Below are 21,840 nucleotides of genomic sequence, written 5' to 3' on the forward strand. Positions count from 1 at the left end.
ACATTTTCCTTGATGTTTTCCTTTCTGATGTTGGCTTTCTTCTATTGCGTGCATTCTCAGTGGGGGCACAGCTTGGTTTTGGGGAGAGTGAGATAAACTCACTTGTGTTAATTGCAATTGTGTTTGAATGAAACAATTATTGATTATATGTTGGGAGGGTTGTATGTGTGTTGAGACAATATATAAGCTTGATTGCTTAGACTTCAATTTATTCTCTTTTGGGGGGGTACTGCCACATTTAAAAAAAAATTTTTTTTTAATGTTTATTTATTTTTGAGAGAGAGTGTGTGTGTCTGCGGGGGAAGAGCAGAGAAGGAGACACAGAATCTGAAACAGGCTCCAGGCTCTGCGCTGTCAGTACAGAGCCTGATACAGGGCTCGAACTTGCAAACCACGAGATCATGACCTGAGCTGAAAATTTGATGGAGCCCCCAGGCACCTCTAGACTTCAATTTATTCTCTTAAACACATTCTCTTAAGAAGTTCGTAATTTTCTTTACCCTATAGATCTAGCTTCCCTCACTTTTTCGCATTTTGGGAATTCTGTGTTCACAGACTATATATTATCTGACAATTGGTGCGTCCCTCTTTTCTGCCACCTGCCTGTCAGATTGCTGATGGTAGAACTGGCTAACTGTACATTTTCTGTCAACTACCACCTCTGTGTATAGGTATCAAGATACTGCATCTCATAGTAAGTTTTCAAATTCTTTAATTCCACCTTCTAGATTATCATTTTATTCCATTTCTCTGTAACTCTATTAAAAGCTTGACATTTTTCTGCATTTCTAAACTTTGAAAGAGGGAGACGAGATCATAATTGGTATACTTTAGCAGATTTAGGAATTTGGCAAATCTTAAACACTGACTTCAGATTTTACTAAGTCACTCATATCCAAAGGAAGGCTAGCAGTGAGTTTCTCTTTTCAGGAATATTTTAATTGTGGCATTGTACTCATTGGAAGATTGTAAGGAAGTTTTGAAGATGTCAAAGAGGGAGGAAAAGCATTTGATGGAGAAACTAGTGAATTTTGAGCTAATAGGATCTTATTTTCTAAAGCTTTAAGGATGTTAAGCCCAATACAAACTGTAAAACATTTTGAGGAATGGTAGCTGGAAATAGAATGATTGTGAAGTGAAAGTTTAAAAACTTCTGGCCTATTTAGAACAGTAGACCTAATCAGTTAAATTATTTACTTGGTTCTTCAGATAGTGTGTATTCTTCCCTTCCTCCAAGAAACTTTTTTTAGGAACTGAATTCCATTCTTAAGACTTGAATGTTTGGCATTTCATTAAATTTCTAGTAATCATTGTATTTATGATTGTTAAGTATTGGTTTTTTTTTTTTATGTGTTTCTGTATTCTTAATTACTGAAGCAGGGTATGCATTGTCTTGTTTTTTCTTTTTCTTCTTTCTAGTATATTCTACCTCCCACCACAGTCTGAACTATGATGTCTAGCATATAGTGATTCAGAAAATACTTAATTTATATCCTTTAGCTAGTCAGAACCATGATTTGTTGTATTAATCTTAAAAGAGAAACTGTTTCATAATCTAAAAGACATTGTAGAGTTCAAATGTTTTTCCTAAACAAACACATAAGGTGATAAAAGATTGATACTGTTAAAGGGAGGAAAGAATAAACAAACCTTAGAAATACAATATGTAGATTCTGTTTATCAAATAAGTTAATTATTACATTAGGCAGGGAGAACTTTTTCCCCTCTATAGATAAAATTGTTCACAGGAGAAGAAATTGACTCTCAATACTCTGGTAAAAGAAGAGGTGGTATATGTGATAGGGTCCTGTCATATTTGAATTCATTTACTGGACAAAAGTCAAGGATATAAAATATTCATTTTAAAGAATGTGAAAGACTGAACCAAATAATTGATATTTTTATGAGATGTTTACATTTTGATATAGACAATCTCCTCTATCTAATAGAGGTCTGATGTAATATTTATTTTATTTTTCTTTTCATTCAAAACTCTCCTGGCTGTTACTATCAAAGATATTTAAAAAGCTAGAAGTTAATTTGAAATACTTGAGGGCAAATGTTAACATTATTTTGTCACAGAATGTGAAAATATTTTATCACATTGAATGAAATACAACTATTCATGATGAGCATTTACTTTTGAATGATAGAGGCAGGGGAAAAAGTAGTAAATATCATCCCTAAAACTTGGCCTATTTTGTGTGTGTGCTTTTGGTGGCATTCCCACTAGTTAAGCTAATTGAAAGCAGTTGATGAAAATATTAGCTCCATTCTTTTTTTAAATATATTTACGTATCAACTCATTTATAAGAATAATGAATGAAACTTAGTTTTTGGTAACTATGCTCTTGTTGTGCTCTTTATGTGAGACATCTTCAAAAAAAGTTATTTGAGTAGAAACAAAAGAATAACAGGCGTCTTGCAACAGCCAGAATGTATATGTTCGTTTTTGCTATAGGGTGTAACACTTCTAAGAATATAATTAGCTTTTCATTTTCTACTGTTTTCTCCACAGCCTCATGATTTTGATGAATGTCGATTTGATATTAGTGTAAATGATAGCGTTTGGTATCTTCGTGCTCAGGATCCAGATCACAGACAACAATGGATAGATGCCATCGAACAGCACAAGGTAGGGTCTCCAATGTTTATCCATCCATGAAGGATTAAGCAAGAGACTGGTAGTAACTCTTTTAAAAAGTTTTTAAATGTAACGTGTTATTGAAAAGTTGAACAATATTTGAGTGGTAAAGATTAAAGCAGTACAGGTGTAAATTTTTTTTAATTTTTTAATGTTTATTTTTGAGAGAGAGAGAGAGAGAGAGTGTGAGCAGGAGAGAGTGTCTTCGTCTCTGAAGACACAGAATCTGAAGCAGGCTCCAGGCTCCAAGCTGCCAGCACAGAGCCCGTTGCCGGACTCGAACTCACAAACCATGAGATCATGACCTGAGCCGAAGTCAGACGCTTACAGGCGTCCCTATAAATTTTTGAACTAATTTTATTTCTAACACTTGAGTTGTTCTGAAGCAATTTGCTACAACAAATATTTTTATTTATTTTTTGAAGATCTAATTGACTTTGTTAAACAATACATGAGTCGGGTAGCACCCCATCTAGCAAGTTGAGAGGCACCCCAACAAATGTGTTTAATTGTTAATTAAAAAAAATATGCCTTTTTAAAAATAAAACATATTCTTGATTTTTATACTTAGGATTTGCTTCATAGTTAATGCCTCTTTTATGATCTGGATAAAAGGACTTTTGAAATAATATTGGGTATAAAACCCTAATATTTAGAAACTTACATGTTAATTTTTGCAGTCCTCTATAGCTATTTGGGTAAATTCATAGTGTAAATATTTGTACATCACTTAATTTTTGTAAATAAGAAGCCACCTAATAATAAACCTTTAGAAAGTCTATCTTATGTAAATGTATAAGCCACATTGTAATTTAAAGCTGTGAATAATAATTGGTAAGTAGACTAAGTAGATATTAATAAATCTGTAGCATTAGTGAATTCAGTATATTATGATAAAACAAGGAATAGGGAAAGGTATAAATTCATGATGCTATTCCTGAGTGTGACTTAAGAAAACTTTGTGCTTTGCATACTTGTCTGTACTTGTTTATTTGGGTTTCACAGAGTTGTAGTTGAAACACCTGTTTTGGTCACTTAACAGATGCAAAACATGCACACATACAACATGCACACACACATAAACAAGAAGAACCTGTCTGATTTGAGGTACGACAGGCATTCTTTTTGGTATGAATCATGCATTAACTTTCATTTCTTGATTATTGATTATAAATTTTTCCTGGCATGAAGAAAATTGGCTGTAATGCCCATTTCTTTCCTCTCTGTTTTAGCTTTAGTTGAAAACTGGTTTAAAATTTTGTGTGTTGGGGTGCCTGGCTGGGTCAGTCCAAAGAATCTGCTACTCTTGATCTCGAAGTTGTGAGTGTAAGCCCCAAGTTACGTGTAGAGATCATTTCAAAATAAAATCTTAGGGGCACCTGGGTGGCTCAGTCAGTTGGGCATCCGACTTCTGCTGAGGTCATGATCTCACCATTTGTGAATTCGAGCCCCGTGTCAGGCTCTGTGCTGACAGCTCAGAGCCTGGAACCTGCTTCGGATTCTATGTCTCTTTCTCTCTCTCTGCCCCTCCCTGCCTCCTACTCTGTCTCTCTCTGTCTCTGTCTCTCAAAAATAAATAAATGTAAAAAAATAAAATAAAATCTTAAAAGCGTGTGAATGTTGGTTATTATATTATTCAGAAAAGAGTCTAAAAATTGAAAAAATGGCTAATAGTTTCTATTATATAAAAAAGAGGTGAGCTAAAATCCCAGAATCTGAATGCTTTGAATCCAGGCTGACCTCGATTCAAACACTACATCCTGTGCTGTGTATGACATATGTGACTTTTGGCATGATAATTTACCTCTTCTTGGTGTGTATAAGTAATACATGAGATAATATATGTAAGATTACTTACCAGAGTGGCTGATATATTTTCTCATTTATGACAGTAAAAAAGAAAGGGCTTTATAGAGTGACAACTAAATTTACTAAATTATACCTGTTGTTTTTGACTGAAGTATTCTACATTCAGTGAGAGTTGCTAAATGTGTATGCACATAAAGAGAGTAGCGTAGTTTGTGTATTTAATCAGGGCCAACCCTTTTACTAATAATTAAAGATATCATTTAGTAGAACTAATTTCTATATTTTTAACTGAGATGACTTTCAAAAGCTTTATCAGTTGATTAACTGATTAGTTGATTATAGGGATTTTTGTTTTCTGTTTTAAGCATATCTTATTTTGCTTGTTTTTCTTAGTAAAGCTGAACCTGAATTCTTTGCAGGTTCCCATTTTGTATTTTCTCCACAAGTGAAGGATGCCTAAAGCATATATTTCTTCCATATCATTGATATCTTTGCATCATTGAACAATGGATAGGTTTAATCTGAGTTTTATTAGTGCAGTGTGACTTAAGCTGAGATAACAGATTTTTGGTGAACTTTAAGTTTTTAGAAAAAAGATTCAGCAGCAAGATTTCAGATACATTATGCAGACTTTTTCTTCCTGATTTCTAAAAATAGTTTATTCATAGACAAGGAGAAATCATTGTTAATTATAATTTTTATTAATAATTATTTAAGTGTAGGGGAGCCTGATGGCTCAGTCGATTAATCATCGTCCTACCCTTGATTTCAGCTCAGGTCCTGACCTCAGTCAGGGTCGTGAGATCAAGACCCTGTCTGGCTCCACACTGGGTGTGGTGCCTGCTTAAGATCCTTTCTCTCCCTCTCCCTTTCCCCCTCCCATGCTCGTGCTCTTTCTCTAAAAAATAAATAAATAAATAAATATATATATATATATATATATATATATATATAATTTTTTAATATAAAATATGTGATATATGCCAACTAAGCAACATATCAATGAAAATTTAAATTGAATATGAATTCTAAAAATAAATTGTTTGAGTTAGTAAACTAATAGGAGGGAAAAAATTCAAATGGTATCTCCAAACATAACAGCAAAGTTTTTTTGGTTTCTTGTTGTTTTTTTCTGTAGACCAGAAACAGGGAGGCAGTGAGGATATATTTCCTAATTCATTCTTCACTATTACTAAAGAATATTACATATCAGAACCTAAATTTAGTAATTTTACTATTTTAGCATGCATTGTTATATTGATACTCAAAATTAATATCAAATTGTTAAAGCATGTTGATGATGATAGGAGCTACTACTTATTGAGGATCACCCAAGTATTAATGATTGCATTATGTACTCATGTGCTTTATATTCTCTCTGCTCGTCTGATAGGTGAGGGAAGTGTTGTGTTACAGTAGAGAAGATGGAGGTTTAGATTAAATTTAAGTAACTTGCATGAGACTCTACTACCTTTCAGTTCTTGGATGCTTAGGATTCAATTTTATGTTGATTCTGCTTTCACTCAGTTCCATTGGTAGATTGAGTATTGGGAAATCATTCCCATAAGCTCACCTCCTGCAGATTAGATCCGTTTATCATTTGAGTTCTACTGCCATATATATGCAAGACAAATACGAATTCATCTTTCTGCCCATGGGCTCTCAAAAAGCATTGTATTATTTGGTTACTGTTTGAGTAGTGGATTCTGGGGTCTGACAGATATGGGATTGAATCTTGGCACTACTGCTTATACTACATAATAACTGTGTGGCCTTGACAAGTTACTTAGTGGAGGAAAGATGACAGTATGCTGTATATATCCCTTCCCCCTCACATCACCCTCCCCACCTGCACAAAAACAAAACAAAATGATCAAGCAAGCAAAGTAGCCTAGTCATGATAAACCAAGAGTACTTCAGAATTGATAAATTCCCATCATTCCAGCTCATTCAGTTCAATTTACAGTTAATTCCTCATTTCACCACCTGCCCTTGTGAGGACACAGAACACTTGGAAGAGTGGGCCTTTTTCTCTTCTGATGTCATCAGATGGCCCTTCATTGCCTTTTCTTGCTATTGGGCCTCTGTTAGGGCTTTCCTGACAGGCTTTAGTAGTTTTTAATATCTGGAAGATATTAAAGGTTTCTGTTCCTTCCTTCCCAGGTATCTCTTTTACTCTTTATAATAACTGTGTATCAATCCATTTCACACATGTGCGCACACACACACACACACATACACACGCTCACATACACCAAAAATTCTTACAGGACTTCTTCAGCAATGTGGTGGTGATAGCTAACAGTTTTGAGGATTAATGTGTGTCAGATATGGTGATAAACATTATACACTTTATCTCATTTTACTCTCATAGTCTTGTAAGATTCTTATCCTACTTTTATAGATTAAGAAATTGAAACAAATTAAGTAACTTGTCCAAGGTCAAATTGCTAATCAGTGAAGGAGCCACAGCATTCAGGTCCAGGTCTATCTGACCTGAGCACCAGTTTTTTAGCCAACAAGCACATCTGCCATCCTATAAGTACGTACTTATGTAGAATATATTTTGTTGACTTAAATCATTGGGCTTCTTGAATCACAGTATTCCCATAGTTTTTATATGTTCTTCATATCTCTTGTGTGTATTTTAGACCATAAGCTCCCCTAAAGACTCAGATACACAACTTTGTAGGAATCAACAAAGCATTGAGCACATAAATTTTCCAGTTGAAACAATTTACAGTATTGTAAAACAAATTTTGTGGGGGAAATTTGGAATTTTTGAAGTTGTTTTTCTTTCATTCTTCATGATTGATCTTAAAATAGAAATCCATTACATTCTATATTCTCTGCTATTGTTTTGTTCTCCTTGGTATTCATTTCAGAATAACTTGCTTACTAGAAGAAAAGTTTAAAAAAGATGATTCTGTGATTTAAATGCTCTCATTATATTGGAAGTTAGTTGCATAATTCGGTGTGACATTAGACAGTAGCCCCTGTGGAAGAAAGATATTCCTGAGTTCATTCTTATATTCGAAGAATCTGTTTTGGTTTAAAGTATACCAAGGGGCATACGTATACCAGACCAGTAATTTTATTTTGCAATAGTGTGGAGTATTATGCAATAGTGTGCAATATTGTGTGGAGTCCATTCATATTCTGCATTTCTTCCTAAGATTTGAGACACTACTAAATAAAATGATTTTTAAAGACAAAGTTTTTTTGTAATTTTTTAATCTCTTGGCCATCTCTCATATTGTCTTGAGGTCAAGTGAGATGGTGTTCATGAAAATTACTTGAAGACTAAAAGCTGTATGAAGGTAAAGATAAGGTGTTATTTTTATTTGGATTAAACATTTTTCTAATATGGATGGTCTAGTATCAAAGGGCCTCTGTGAACATTTTCTGCATAATTAGCTTCTCAAAGAAATGTGATAAGCTGTCTGTTGATAGTATTATCTAAAAGAGTCATAGGATTATTCCTAGGGTCTTCTACAATTGCAATAAATATGATTTTAACTAAACAGTTTCTTAGTATGAAATGAGTATACTGCCCCACCGTACCACCCCACACCTCAAAACAACTAGTAGGAAGGCTCCCCTGGCACTAGCAGATTTAAGAATCATATTGAAAAAGTTACGCTTTTTGGCTCAGATAGAGTTTGTTTGTGGTAGTCATGACATTCCTTTATTTCCATAAGGGAAAACCTTAGTAGATCTGAAATGTTGGTGATCAGGGGCCACACAGACTTTTCCCACATTTTGGAAATTATCCAAAACATGAGGAGTCATAGGAAGATACATAGTTAAGCAGGAAGAATCCAAATGGAAATGATTATACAGATGTTCATTTTCTGTAGTGGGAATCTGCATGTAGGCAGTTCCATAATTTAATGTTTGCTGATTTATTCCTATGCTTTTGTGAAGGCCCACTAATTCACATCTGAAGTTCTGTTGAATACTTTCAGAAGAAAGGCTTATTCTTAGTCTGCGAAGTTTAGGGATTTCCGAGGAAATTAGATGGAAGACAATTTTTGAAAAGAACTTACACATTTTACTTGAAATGAGATGGAGTATGAAAAAAGTTTCTTACCAAAATATGCTCATGGTTGACCCACCTATATGACACCTAAGACTCCCTTTGAAGATCTCTTAGAAACTGTGTTGCTATTTGGCATAATTAAATAATTTTTCATGTACGGTCTCAGGGTCAGCTTGATTTTGGTGCTTTTTCTCTATCTTTAGGAGCAGTTTTCTGCTTATTTGAAATTTTACTTTCTTTTGTCTTAAGTTTGACATACGCTTATTAGGAAACTATTTAAAAATAGCTAGATGACAGAATACACCTGTTCTTAGTACTTCTGAAATACCAAGGTCGTGTAAAGTCATACTATCTCTGCCATATTTAATGAACTATAATAGTGGAAAAAGTTCTTAACAGATACTGGAGATTCTATACTTGTCTGCTTTATAAATGATTATCATATAAACCTAGCTTTGCATTTTGAATCAGATCTACTTGGCAAAGGCTTAAGAGTGCAAATGTAACTTTTTAACGACTATTTTTTGTTTTGTTTTGTTTTTATTTATTTAAGTAATCTCTACACCCAACATGGGGCTTGAACTCATGACCCCAAGGTCAAGAGTTGGACACTTTTCTGATTGAGCCAGTCACACACCCCTGGTGTATTCTGTATATAAGTAATTTCATGAGATTGGTGGATTACTAGTTCTCCATTTACCTATTTGCATCATACCATAGTGATGGAGAGAATAAGATGGAATCAAATTTTACTTTTCTCTTAACATTCAAAAGTTTTAATTTTTGAGAGAAGTGCAAATTTAGCAGCTGCTGAAGTAGTCAAAGGTCTGTCATTTTCTCGTATAAGCTGTAGAAAAACCCAAGTGGTTGGGAACACAACTGAACTACAAAGAACTAGCAGAGGAAGTTCCTTATGTCGGGGCGCCTGGATGGCTCAGTTAAGCGTCGGCTCTTGACTTTGGCTCAGGTCATGATCTCACAGTTTGTGAGTTCAAGCCCCACATTGGTCTCTGTGCTGGCTGTGCACAAAGTCTGCTTGGGGATTCTCTCTCCCTCTCTCTGCCCTTCCCCCACTCATGAGCTCTGTTCTCTGTCAAAATGAATAAACTTAAAAAATTTTTTTAAAAAAGTTCCTTATATCTCTGGATTAAGATCAAGACTTTGGTCAGTTCCTACCAGTGAGTTAATTGCTAAATTGCTTGCAGTGATAATCCATACATGGTTAATAATTTTTTTAACACCTAAATGTAGATACTACCAGCCAGCACTTTTGAGGTTTGAGGTGAAATCAAGGAAAACAAAATACCAACCCTCTTAAATATTCTTAGTGTTCTGGAATAAAAAATAACTTAATTGCCAAGGGCTTTCAAAATAACTTTGTAAGGTTTTGTTATCTAGAATTTTTGAAAGCTGAATTCACCTGAGCTGACATCGGCAGTTTGCATTTCCATATGACGGAATTCTAACTATTGATTTCTAAATATTCAGTAAAGTATATCATACAGAAAAGAGGGAATGTCATTAGCTTAGAATTTTCAGCCATGCTCTTTTAATTGTGGAAGGTGTTTATATTTTACCTAGATGGTAAAAGAGGAATCAGAGGATTTTACATCAGGGAAAAAAGAAGATATTTAGGCAGCTAATCACATTAACTGTGTAGCTAGTTGAGATCTAGCTTGACAACATTTATGTCAAAAAGACAGGGAGAGCCCTGCAATTCAGTAAGAAAAGTTTACAGTTCAATTTAACAAAAATAGTTGGGGCGCCTGGGTGGCTCAGTCAGTGAAGCATCTGACTCTTGATTTCAGCTCAGGTCCTGATCTCAACAATTCATAGTTTCAACCCTGCATTGGTTTCTGTACAGAACCTGCTTGAGCTTTTCTCTCTCTGCCCCTTCCCTGCTTGTGTTCTCTCTCTCTCTCTCTCTCTCTCTCTCTCTCTCTCTGTCTCTCTCTCTCTCTCTTTCTCTCTCAAAATAAGTAAACTTAAAAAATAATATCCAAAAGACTGGAACTGGCATTTCATAAAACAGGATATTCAAATGGATAATAAACATGTGAAAAGGTCCTCTACGCCATTAGTTATCAGGGAAATGCACATCCGTCAGGCAGGGTGACCTTAAACAACAACAATAATAATAATAAATAAATAAAAAGAAAAAAGGACTTAATACTAAGTGTTGGTGAGGATGTAGAGTAACAGGTGTAAATTGGTGCAGACACTTTGGGAGACTTTTGTAGCATCTGCTAAAGCTGAACATAGTTGTCCAGATCAGATAAATATTGAAAATTTGAAAAGATCCCATAGGTATTGACCATAGGTCCATTCATTGTAATTAAGCTTTTTAAGTTACAGGAAATAAGGTCAACTCATGTTAACCTTGAGAAATGAGAATATTGCCATGAACCAAGAAAAATTAGAATGCCCTGCCTACAAAGAAAATTGGATCTGTATACTTAACTCTGAGTGCTCTTATTCACAAAACTGTTACTGTCCCATCACCTGTTCCCCACCTACAGTTAATGTAGCTTAGTTTCAGTCTGTTCCTCTCCCTCTTTCATAGTTCCTGTTTATTCATAACTTTTGTTCTCCCATCCTACTCTTAGTTTCTTTTTGTTGGTTTGTCATGACCTTTTCCTGTTTGGCTTCTCTTTGTCTTCAGCTCCTACTCCTAACTGCCCGAATCTCTTGACATTCCTCAAGGTAAATATCTTAAATAAATCTGATTGCCTCTTCACTCTAGGTTTCTAGGAACTGGCCACTCTTGGTCCATTTATAATTAATTGCATATTTACATGTGCTTTGGGTAGGGTGGGATTGATTGGCAGTTATACACACATAATATTCTGAAAATGTAATCTGTAATTTTGTATGGCGTTTACCAAATTTGCAAGTTTTTATAATGCTTGCCGCATGCTTACTACTAACAATTTACATAAATACTATTAACTTTTCAGCTTTTTCTTCTATCCTTTATTAGTCTGTAATTTGCTTTGAAAATGTTTCTTTAGATAAGAAAGATTAAATCAGTTAATATAGAGTTCAGTAACTTCTATATCATTACTGTAGAAAATATTAAAATGAGACTTTATGCTACAAAAGTTATTTTTTACAGTGTTTCACTATTTGAATTTTTATTTAATCAGGAGGGAAGATTTCTGACAGTTACCAAGACAGATTGGATTCTGTTCTTTCTGTGTTTGATGTAGAAAAGTAATAGTGGGTGGCATGGCTCACGCATATTGACATCAGTGAAAACTTCTCTGATTTTACTTGCTGAATATATTGGACATTATCTGGGAGAAAATATTTCTTAAAACATCAAAGAACCCAAAACTGCTCTTTTCATTAAGTAAATCCTTTTAGCTAATAGCCTAAAAAAGATTTGCTTATGTTGTCGTCTTTATTGTCTGGTAAATATTCTGGGTTGATTTGGAATTGAAGGATTAAGTATAGCTTTGGGTTAGAAACAATAAGAATAGGTAGCAAAGTAAATGAATATCCTAGCTGAAAACATTTTTGTCAGTGTTTAGTCACAGAACGTCCATGTCCTTGACAGACCAGGTATGATCATTGGTAGGAATGCTTTTATCACTGTTCATTTTCTAGTCCCTTTTTCTTTCCCGAAGCATCCCTTTGGTCTGTAGAGGGATAAAGGAGTAATTATGTACTGTCATCATTTAATTCAAGTCTTTAAAAATCATTCCTGAGAATAGTTGTTGATTAGATTTTATTGTCCCACTCTGGTTTTTAAATTTTTTTTTTTCAACGTTTTTTATTTATTTTTGGGACAGAGAGAGACAGAGCATGCACGGGGGAGGGGCAGAGAGAGAGGGAGACACAGAATCGGAAACAGGCTCCAGGCTCCGAGCCATCAGCCCAGAGCCTGACGCGGGGCTTGAACTCACGGACCGCGAGATCGTGACCTGGCTGAAGTCGGACGCTTAACCGACTGCGCCACCCAGGCCCCCCCCACTCTGGTTTTTAAAAGTAATACTTAATCATTATAAGGAAAAAAATACAAAACTACCTTCTATGTTTACATCCCATGCCCTCACCAAAGCCTTATGGAGATAAAGTTTCTATCCTGTTTTCCTTTCCATCTAGTACAATTTTCTTCTTACAATATAGCTTTGTTAGTGTTTTAATGTACTGTAATTTTAGTATATATTTCATACTATTAGGCCTCTAGATTTTTTTGGTTTTTGCATTTAGTATTTACTGCCTTCCTACATAAAGCATTTTTCTGCAGGTTAGTTGTGTTTATATAATAGTTTCTGAGAGGTAGAATTGCTAGGTTTAAGGATATGAGCACTTTTGGTATCTGTTGTCAAAAGTGCTTTCAGAAAGGATTGCACTAATGTACATTCCATGTGTAGAATTTGTGGGTATTCATTTCACTGCAACTTTACCAGTATTATTAGTTTTTTGACCCTTTTTAAATGAGATAGATTAAAAATGTGTTCTGTGACTTTATTTTTTGTGTTTATTTTTGTAGAAGTGATACTTGATTACTATAAATACTTCAAACAATATGGACAATACTGAAAACTACAAAAAAGAAAATGAATATTTAGGCCATTTAGAAATGACCACTATTCATTCTTCAGATACTTCCTTTGCATGTACAGACTTAATATTTGTACTTAAATGATAATATACTGTTTTGTTGCTTTTCCTCCACCCAGGAATAAGTTATGTGTATTTTTCTGTGTTTGATATAGATCTAGATTTCTCCCCTAACCCCTAAGAAAGGAATGCATACCTTCTTTAGAAAATTTAGGTTTGAGGCCAAAGTTTCAGAATAATAAAGAACATTCATTTGCTTACCATTGTTTTATGTGCATGTATTTCTTTCAGGATCTTTGCAGAGAATTTATGGTTCAGTTTCCTTGGCTAACTGTACTCTTACATTTCAGTAAACCTGTAAATACTTACTAAACATTGAAAATCTGCCTTTTTCTCTTACTGGGACATTTAAGGGACCTTCAAAAAGTTGTTTTGCCACTGTCATCTCTTTGCACTTAGAGAAAAAAAAAAAATAGAATTATGACTTCTATATCCTGTGCCTGTGGAACTTCCTTCTGAAAGAAGATATGCAATGACCCTTTTTTCTAGGGCAAACTATAAAATAAGAAAGTTAAAGAGTAGTATTGATAAGTTTGTTACATCTGCTGCTAGCTTCTTTTTTTATTTATTATATTTATTTTCCCCTGTTAAGTGTTTTTGGAGTAGATATATAAAGGAATATCCTTCCTGTGTGAGGGGGGTGTAGAAGAAATATATTAGTTAACATTTATCAAGCACTTATGATATAATATAAATACTATAAAGTATTATTAAAGATTTTTTCATTGTGAAGCACACTTATTTCCTTGTCTATTAATTCAGGTTCCACTATTTCAAAACGGGTGATACCTCCTTACGACAAAGATATGCTAGAACAAAAGACTCCGTTACAGCAATTGTGATATAACACATTTTAAATAATGGCTAGTAAATGCTTATGGATACTGATAGTAGTTTAGAGTAATTCTATTTCTCCCTCTAACATTGCCTTATAGGCAGTGTATGGACTTGGTCTTATGGAAATAGGAATCCAAATAGGATTTAAAACAGGAAGTAAAGAATCAGATATCTATTTTTAAAGGACTACTCTGGTTATACTAGAAAGGATTTTAAGAGGAACAAGACTTGAAAGTAGTTAGAAAGCTGGAGAATTTATCCAAATGAGTCACTCATTGACCAGAACTAGGGAATAGCAATAGGAAAATAGAAAAAGGTATACATTTGAAAGAAGTAGAAGCAAGGTCTCTGGATATTGAGGCAATATAGCATATAATAAGTAACATCATGGGCTCTTGAACCTGGAATTAAATCCTGGCTCCCATTTGTGTGACTCTGAAGACAATAAATAAAATCACCTGTAAAATGAGTATACTAATAATACCTATTTCACATAGGCTGTGGAAAGAATTAAATGAGATAATGCACTTAAAATGTTAGCATTATGCCTGGTACAAAGTAAGTATCTTAAATATTAGCTTTTACTGTTGTTGTTACAATTTATCCAAGGTGGCTCTCTGAAATTAATATCTAAAACATCCATTTTTTAGAAAGTTACTCAACTCTCATCAGCCCTCCTCTGAAAGAAAAACAAAAAACATCTCTCTATCCCTTGGTACTTGTTTTCTAAAACTAGAGTGGAAAAATTATTTAACAGACTTCATTTATACAGCTTCATTTGATAGCTATTTAGTTATTTCTCACCTCCATTTTAATGTCACTGAGGAAAAAAGACAGTTGGACCTCCAGATTCCCTTAAAGGAAGGAGAAAAAAAAATTTTTAAGATAAGTCTGAATTTCAGAGTGTCACAATTGTTTAGAATCATCTTTTGCATCACTGATTGTGTCAACAGCTTTTTGCTACAGAGGAAGTACTTTGTACCTTACTAATTTCCCCTTTAGCTATAAGGATGTGTTATGGAATCTAAAGCGTGAAATTCTAAGTGCAAGAAAGGAAGTTCTAAAGTCAAGAAGAGAGTGTTGTTACCCTCTCTTTCTATAGTACCATATTGTATTTGGGCATTTTGGGGGATTGTAATAGGCAGTGTCTTATTTTCTTCTGTTCCTCTAACATTCTTTTTAACACTTAACTAGGGTATGTGATAAGGCCCTGGTTAACTCCTCCAGTCTGATTTCAGTACAACCCTTTGCATGTTTAGATATTTCTGTAAACGAAAGCTCATCTCCCGTTCCAGCAGAAGAAAATGCAAAATAAATAACCAAGTTCCATAAATGACCTTCAAATCATTTACTTGATACTGATTTTTATTTTTTTGAGTTCATTTATTTATTTTTGAGGGAGAGAGAACATGAGCAGGGGAGGGAGGGAGAGAGGGAGGGAGGGAGGGAGGGAGAGAGGGAGGGAGGAAGGGAGGGAGAGAGGGAGAGAGAGAGAGAGAGAGAGAGAGAGAGAGAGAGAGAGAGAATATCCCAAGCAGGTTCCACACTGCCAGTGCAGAGCCTGATGCAGGGCTTGAACTCACTAACCACTCACTACCCGTGAAATCATGACCTGAGCTGAAACCAAGATTCAGACGCTTAACTGACTGAGCCACCCAGGCGCCCTTGATATTGGTTTTTAAATTATGATACAAGAATGACTAGGATCTGAAAAGAAAAAGGTCTATAGGACTAATCTGAGCACATGTTCTATTTTCCAGTATTATTTGAGAAAAATATCTTGAGAGTAAGCAAATAATATTTAGTGGAGGGCTGCTAGGATTTAGGCAGCCAGAATATGTTAAAAATCCTCTGTGGTATCATTTTCTTAATATATTTTAAAATTTCTTTGATTCATGAAGTGCTACAATTCCTGGAAATCAGGGTGGGTTGAACCTCTCTTTATCTGGTACATTAAATTGATGAATTGTGTTACATCTTTCCATCTGGTTCAACAAAAAGGAATTACAGTTGGCCTTACATTTGGCCTCCATTGCATATGTACATTTTTAGCCTAAGTTTTGGTATTTAGGTTTGGCACAGAGAATTATGATCCTAGACTACTCATATCATTTTAAACATTAGAAAATTAAGCCCAAGAAGGTAGTAACTGATTGTGTAGTTGTCTAGTGGTTACAGTGATGCTAGAGCCTTGTCTTCTCTTATCCTGTGTTCTTGTTACTCTGGAGGCCACTGCTGTTTCAGGGGGGTCCATCAGTGTTTGAAAGTCTAAATGGATGAGAGATTTTAATATTTATGGACATGAAATTGTTCTGCCAAATTTTCTTATCTCAAATAATATGTTTATGTTGACTTAGACAAGAATAAAACTGTTTCCACTGCAACTTAAATGATATTTTAAATCACAGTCCTTTTGGTTAAATAGTGTCTTGCTTCTCGTGGTTTGCTTTAAAATAGTATTGAAGGTAGATGTGTGGATGTTTATAGCATAGCAAGCTTACTTGGTTTTACTATGGGTTTCAGAATTTTAATTTCTAGAAAATGCTCCATTGTTTTTATACTAATCTTGTATATTCTCTCCGTAATTAAAATGGAAAGAGACAGTGTTGTTGGAGTTAGGGGGAACTTTGACACTAATAACTAGATGGTTTTTTACACCATGAGGAAGTTACTTAATTTGTCTAAATTTCTTTGCTGTGTTTCTTGTTGGAGAGTGTTACTAGGAAAAAGAATGAGCTTTTCAAAAGGCAGGTGCTATTAAAATAAGGCAGCCTTTTTGCTATGATTTTTAACCATGGCCTTTGGAATCTAGATGGGATGATGAACAGATTGTACAAAATGAGAATATATAAGTTTATCTCCCACATGATTAAGCCAAACCATAAAATTTGTATCTTTGAGGGAGTTTTCTTTTCAAATCAGTTTTTTGGCATTTCTGATGTTTTATTAAATTCATAACTTTGAACTATATGATTTAATTTATTATGCTTTTAAGTTTTTTCAAAAAGTGAAAATATAGAAGGTAAAGGTACACATAAAGGAATTAGTCTAAACGTTACTATCGTACTTTGACCAGTAGTAACCTCAGTTTTCCAAGTGTACTGCTACTTGGAAAATGCTACTGATCCCATCTAGTGGCCAAAAGAGTGTGTTTTGTTTTTGTTTTGGGACTTTTGTGTGTGTGTGTGTGGTGTTAATAAAAAGGAATATTATAATAAAGGTGTGATCTCATTGTAGTATTTAAGCAGATATATTGAAAGGAAAATATTCCTATAGTAACTATATATGAATTCTGCATTATTAATTTTAGATAGAATTTAGTGTTTTCAAAATATTATATATTGGTGATTAGAGGTTTTAATTAAGCTCAACTTTATATTTCTTGTGGAAAAGTAAGTGACATTAAGAAAAAGCCAGCATGCCTCTGAAGTTTCCCAATCATACCAATGAGATTTTAAAAGCATGTTACAGTTTTTAAGAACATTTAACAGAATATCAGTTGTGACAATAAAGTAATTTTTCCCCCTGTTTCCATCCTTCTTCCCTCACCCCACTTCACCTTCAAATAACATACCTTATAAATTCAGGATGAGTATTGCTGCCTTTAAACTGAATATCTTGGGAAGACAAAGGAGATGCCAGGAACGTTGTCCCTTTTCAGAACAGTTTTATAATTTTTTTTTATGTTTATTCATTTTTGAAAGACAGAAAGAGTCAGAGCACAAGCATGGGTGGGGTGGAGAGAGAGGGGGACACAGAATCTGAAATAGGCTCCAGGCTCTGAGCTGTCAGCACAGAGCCCGATGCAGGGCTCCAACTCATGTACCACGAAATCATGACCTGAGCTGAAGTCGGATGCTCAACCAACTGAACCACCCAGGCGCCCCTATAACTTTTCTTTTAGAAATATTTTTAGCACTTATGACCAAATGCTTTTAAAATATTGATATCTTTGGTGATAGATTAGATGTTTTTAGAGAACTCTAAAACTAAATCAGAGCCACATCACATGAATAAGAAAGGCAGGCTTAATTATACAGTTTGAAGCTATCCCTTTTTTTTTTCTTTTCACTTTTCATGTATCTAAGAAAGAGAGAACACGAGTCGGGTAAGAGGGGCCGAGGGAGAGAGACAGAATCCCAAGCAGGCTCCCAGCTGACAGCTCAGAGCCCGACCTAAGGCTTGATCCCATGACCCTGGAATCCTGACCTGAGTCAAAATGAAGAGGTGGATGCTCAACCAACTGAGCCACCCAAGCATCCCTTGAATCTATTCTTTTAAAGTAATGAGAGTGTTCTCTAATTTTTATTCTGTGATTCCCAAAGATGATTTGATCCATTTTGTGGCTGTCATAAATTACTCTAAATGTTGTGGTGTATACCATTAAGAATGTTTTATGCAGGGGCGCCTGGGTGGCTCAGTTGGTTAAGCGGCCGACTTCGGCTCAGGTCACGATCTCGCGGTCCGTGAGTTCGAGCCCCGTGTTGGGCTCTGGGCTGATGGCTCAGAGCCTGGAGCCTGCTTCCGATTCTGTGTCTCCCTCTCTCTCTGCCCCTCCCCTGTTCATGCTCTGTCTCTCTCTGTCTCAAAAATAAATAAAAACGGTAAAAAAAAAAAATTTTTTTTAAATAAATAAAAAATTAAAAAAAAAGAATGTTTTATGCAATGTCAATATCATTGTACAATTACAAACATTTCCAGAATGACTAGATTTTAAACAGTGAGGATTCATTTGTATGTGAGTGTGTGTGTGTATTTGTATGTATATTTGTTAAACATTTATTTATATTTAAATTTATCTTAGTGCAGTTATTAACTGAAATAGAGTGACATATGAATCTCCATTGTTTAAATTGAATAACCACACAATTGCTTAGTGTATTTCTTTTTCATTGGGATGATTTTACATAATTCGTAATGGAATTTATTTAAGTGAAACTTTATTAGAGGTAGAAGTACAGTTATACTAAACTCGCAGCCTCCACATTCATTTACTATCCATTACTTAAAATGTACAACACTATCAATATTGCTACAGTGGAGTCTCTGTTCTATCACGTCTTAGTTGTGAGGAGATATTACTTGTTTTGAAATAGTGGAACCTGAAAAAATAGACAAGAAGATAAAAGGTATGTTTTATGGTGAAGGTACTTTTAGAAAAACTTTGTTGTATTTCTATTTTGTTTCAAGATCTTAAAAGAAAAGATCTTTTAAAAATAAGCAGTTTTTACTTCCTCTAAGACCCATTGATAAAATGCAACTGGATGGAGAGGGTAGATTTATTTAAATTTCAAATTGTTTGGTTTTGAATATTTTACAAATAAACATCCAAAATCTATTTTAATATTATAAAATTTTTTTGTAAGTCAAAAGAGGGTTTTGTATTTAAACAGGCAATTCAGATTAATTTCTCTTTACAAATGAATAACACATAGTTGTCTGAGATAAGTGACTTATGGAGTACCTTATATTTTTAGTCTTATAGGTTCCTTTTACTTTTAATTCTAGCCTTCTATATTTATTTATTTGTTTATAAAATGTTTATTTCATTTTTGAGAGAGAGCACAAGGGGAGGGGCAGAGAGAGGAGACTACACAGAATCCAAAGCAGGCTCCAGGCTCTGAGCTGTCAGCGCAGAGCCCAAAGTGTGAGGCCCCACAAATTGTGAGATCATGACCTGAGCCAAAGTCAGACACTTAACTGACAGAGCCACCAAGCGCCCTCAGTCTTCTGTATTGAAATTGAATGAAAAACTTTACCAAACCAATACAATTGAAGTGTAGAAACACCACCCTTAGAAAGTTAACATTATTATCAAAAGACAGGAGAAGAAGCTAGAGCCATTTTAGGTAAAGAACCTAGCTTAGGATATTATTTCAAAAGTCTTATTTTTTGTAAACTATATGATTGTTAGAATTCTCTTTTGGTAGGATTCTGTGATATTGAAACAAGCTTACCTTCTTTTATTTTATTAAGGTACAAATTACATTCTTCAAACCTCTCCTTTTTTTTTTTTTTTTAACTTTTGAGAGAGCACACTGAGCTAGCTCGTGGTGTCACAACTGTGTAGATCATGACCTGAGCCGATATCAAGAGTTGAAAGCTTAATTGACTAAGCCACCCAGGTGCCTCAAAATGTATCCATTTTAAATGGACAGTTGAGTTTGGACAATTATAACCTGTACCCCCAAATTTTCTTGTGCCTTTTTGTAACCATTTCCCCCCATTCCCTGGCCTATTTTCTTTTGTCATAGATTAGTTTTATCTTCTAAAAAAAATATCAATTTTCTTGAGGTACAATTTTACATAAAGTGCATGTTTTACCCTTTCGTGAATAGTTTTCCTGGCACAAAAATACATATTTTGCTTCATCACTAAAATACTGTTTTGCTTTGAGGTATGGAATTGTGTTAGGATGACATATGTAAGTAAGTCTTAGAGAAGAGCTTTGATTCCATGCAGTCTTAAGTTTATATGTAATTTCTTAGTAACTTCATAGTTAAGAACATATTGCAGTATCTTTCACAGAGTGTTTTATTAATGACCATTATTGAAGTATGATAATTTCACTTTGTGTGGCAACCAGTATATACTGGAAGCTTGAATTTTAAGAGGTTTTCACATGGATAAGTTTCTAGTCTCTTTGCCTAAGGTACTTTTCTCTTTTCCATGAGCTGTTTTACTCTTTTGATTTTGGATTCCTCTTCCTCCTTTCTCATTCTTCCTCCTTTTCCATCTTCTTCCTAGAATAATGAACTTAGGTTAAATGAAGTGATACTGAACTGGAAAATGTTTTGAACTAGTATTAGTATCATATACATAAAGACAATAACACAAACATTTAATTTAGTAATTAAATCAGTATAAAAACTTAATGTTCTCATACCTAAAAGAATGTTTTTCAGTTAGAATAATGTCTTGGGTAAACCAATAGGTGTATAGGAAATGTACTGGATTTTCAGGAGCTAGAGCACAGAGGATGTAAAAATGCCAGTAGAAATGGTTTCTGTAATACATCATGCTTAATTTTAGTGATTCCTAGTCTTAATCTTGAAAATCAAGTAATCTAAAAACCTTCTAAATGTTGCTACTAGGCATGATACCAGAAATGATTAGATATTTTTTTACCTTAAGTTTTGTGACTAAGACTAAAATTATCCGTATTACTTTTTAAAAATAACAACAGAAAGTAATCAGAAATCCAAAATAGTTGAGCAGGTTTCAGGTACTTGGAAGTATTTTTTTCAAATGTTCATTTCCTTTGTCTATATTATTATTACTGCTTTTGTTATAAGACGAGTGAAAATTGGTGCTCTGAGGAATGCCAACCCCAAGTAGTACTACAGTACGGAGTCTAACTGTACCCAAATATCCAGGAGTTAAATTAATTATCTTCCATGGTATGATTACTTAACAGACTGACTAAATTGGAAACTTTCTTTCTGTTATGAACTATTGAAGTTACTATAAAATTTTTTAAAGATACAATCTTCTTCTAGAAGTTCCAACTCCAGTCGTAATTACAAAGTGTAAAACTATTTTAATTGAGTGCCGTAATCATGCTCTAGAATGGTTGAGAATACAGAGACGCACTGCCTGGTGTAATAAGAAAGGCTTCACTGAGACAGTTGTATTTGAGCTATGTCGGGATAAGTTATTCGCCTAGAAAGAAATAGTACTGAAAGTTTTCCTATTATCATCTTTTTATCCTTGTTCTGTCCAATTTTTATTGGTAAAATGCATGTAACAATTGGTCATTTTAGCCATGTTTAAGTGTACAGTTTTGTGACAGTAAGTACATCCATCTCGAACATCACCATCCATCTCCAGAACTTTTTCCTTTTCTGCAACATAAACTCTGCCTGTAAAATTCCAACTC

The 21,840-nt window shown here is 34.4% G+C and overlaps 1 protein-coding gene across 3 annotated transcripts in view; it reads left to right on the forward strand.

The window, feature by feature from the left end:
• The window catches only part of CERT1 (ceramide transporter 1), a 107,359-nt gene that overhangs the window by 36,329 nt on the left and 49,190 nt on the right, over positions 1–21,840 (forward strand). For all 3 annotated transcript variants that reach the window (XM_058729376.1, XM_058729365.1, XM_058729355.1), the window contains one exon: positions 2,519–2,635. In XM_058729376.1, the coding sequence (XP_058585359.1) occupies positions 2,519–2,635 (117 nt within the window). The remainder of the gene's footprint in view (positions 1–2,518; positions 2,636–21,840) is intronic.

Source organism: Neofelis nebulosa, chromosome 1 (genome assembly GCF_028018385.1).
Source record: "Neofelis nebulosa isolate mNeoNeb1 chromosome 1, mNeoNeb1.pri, whole genome shotgun sequence".
NCBI lineage: Eukaryota > Metazoa > Chordata > Mammalia > Carnivora > Felidae > Neofelis > Neofelis nebulosa.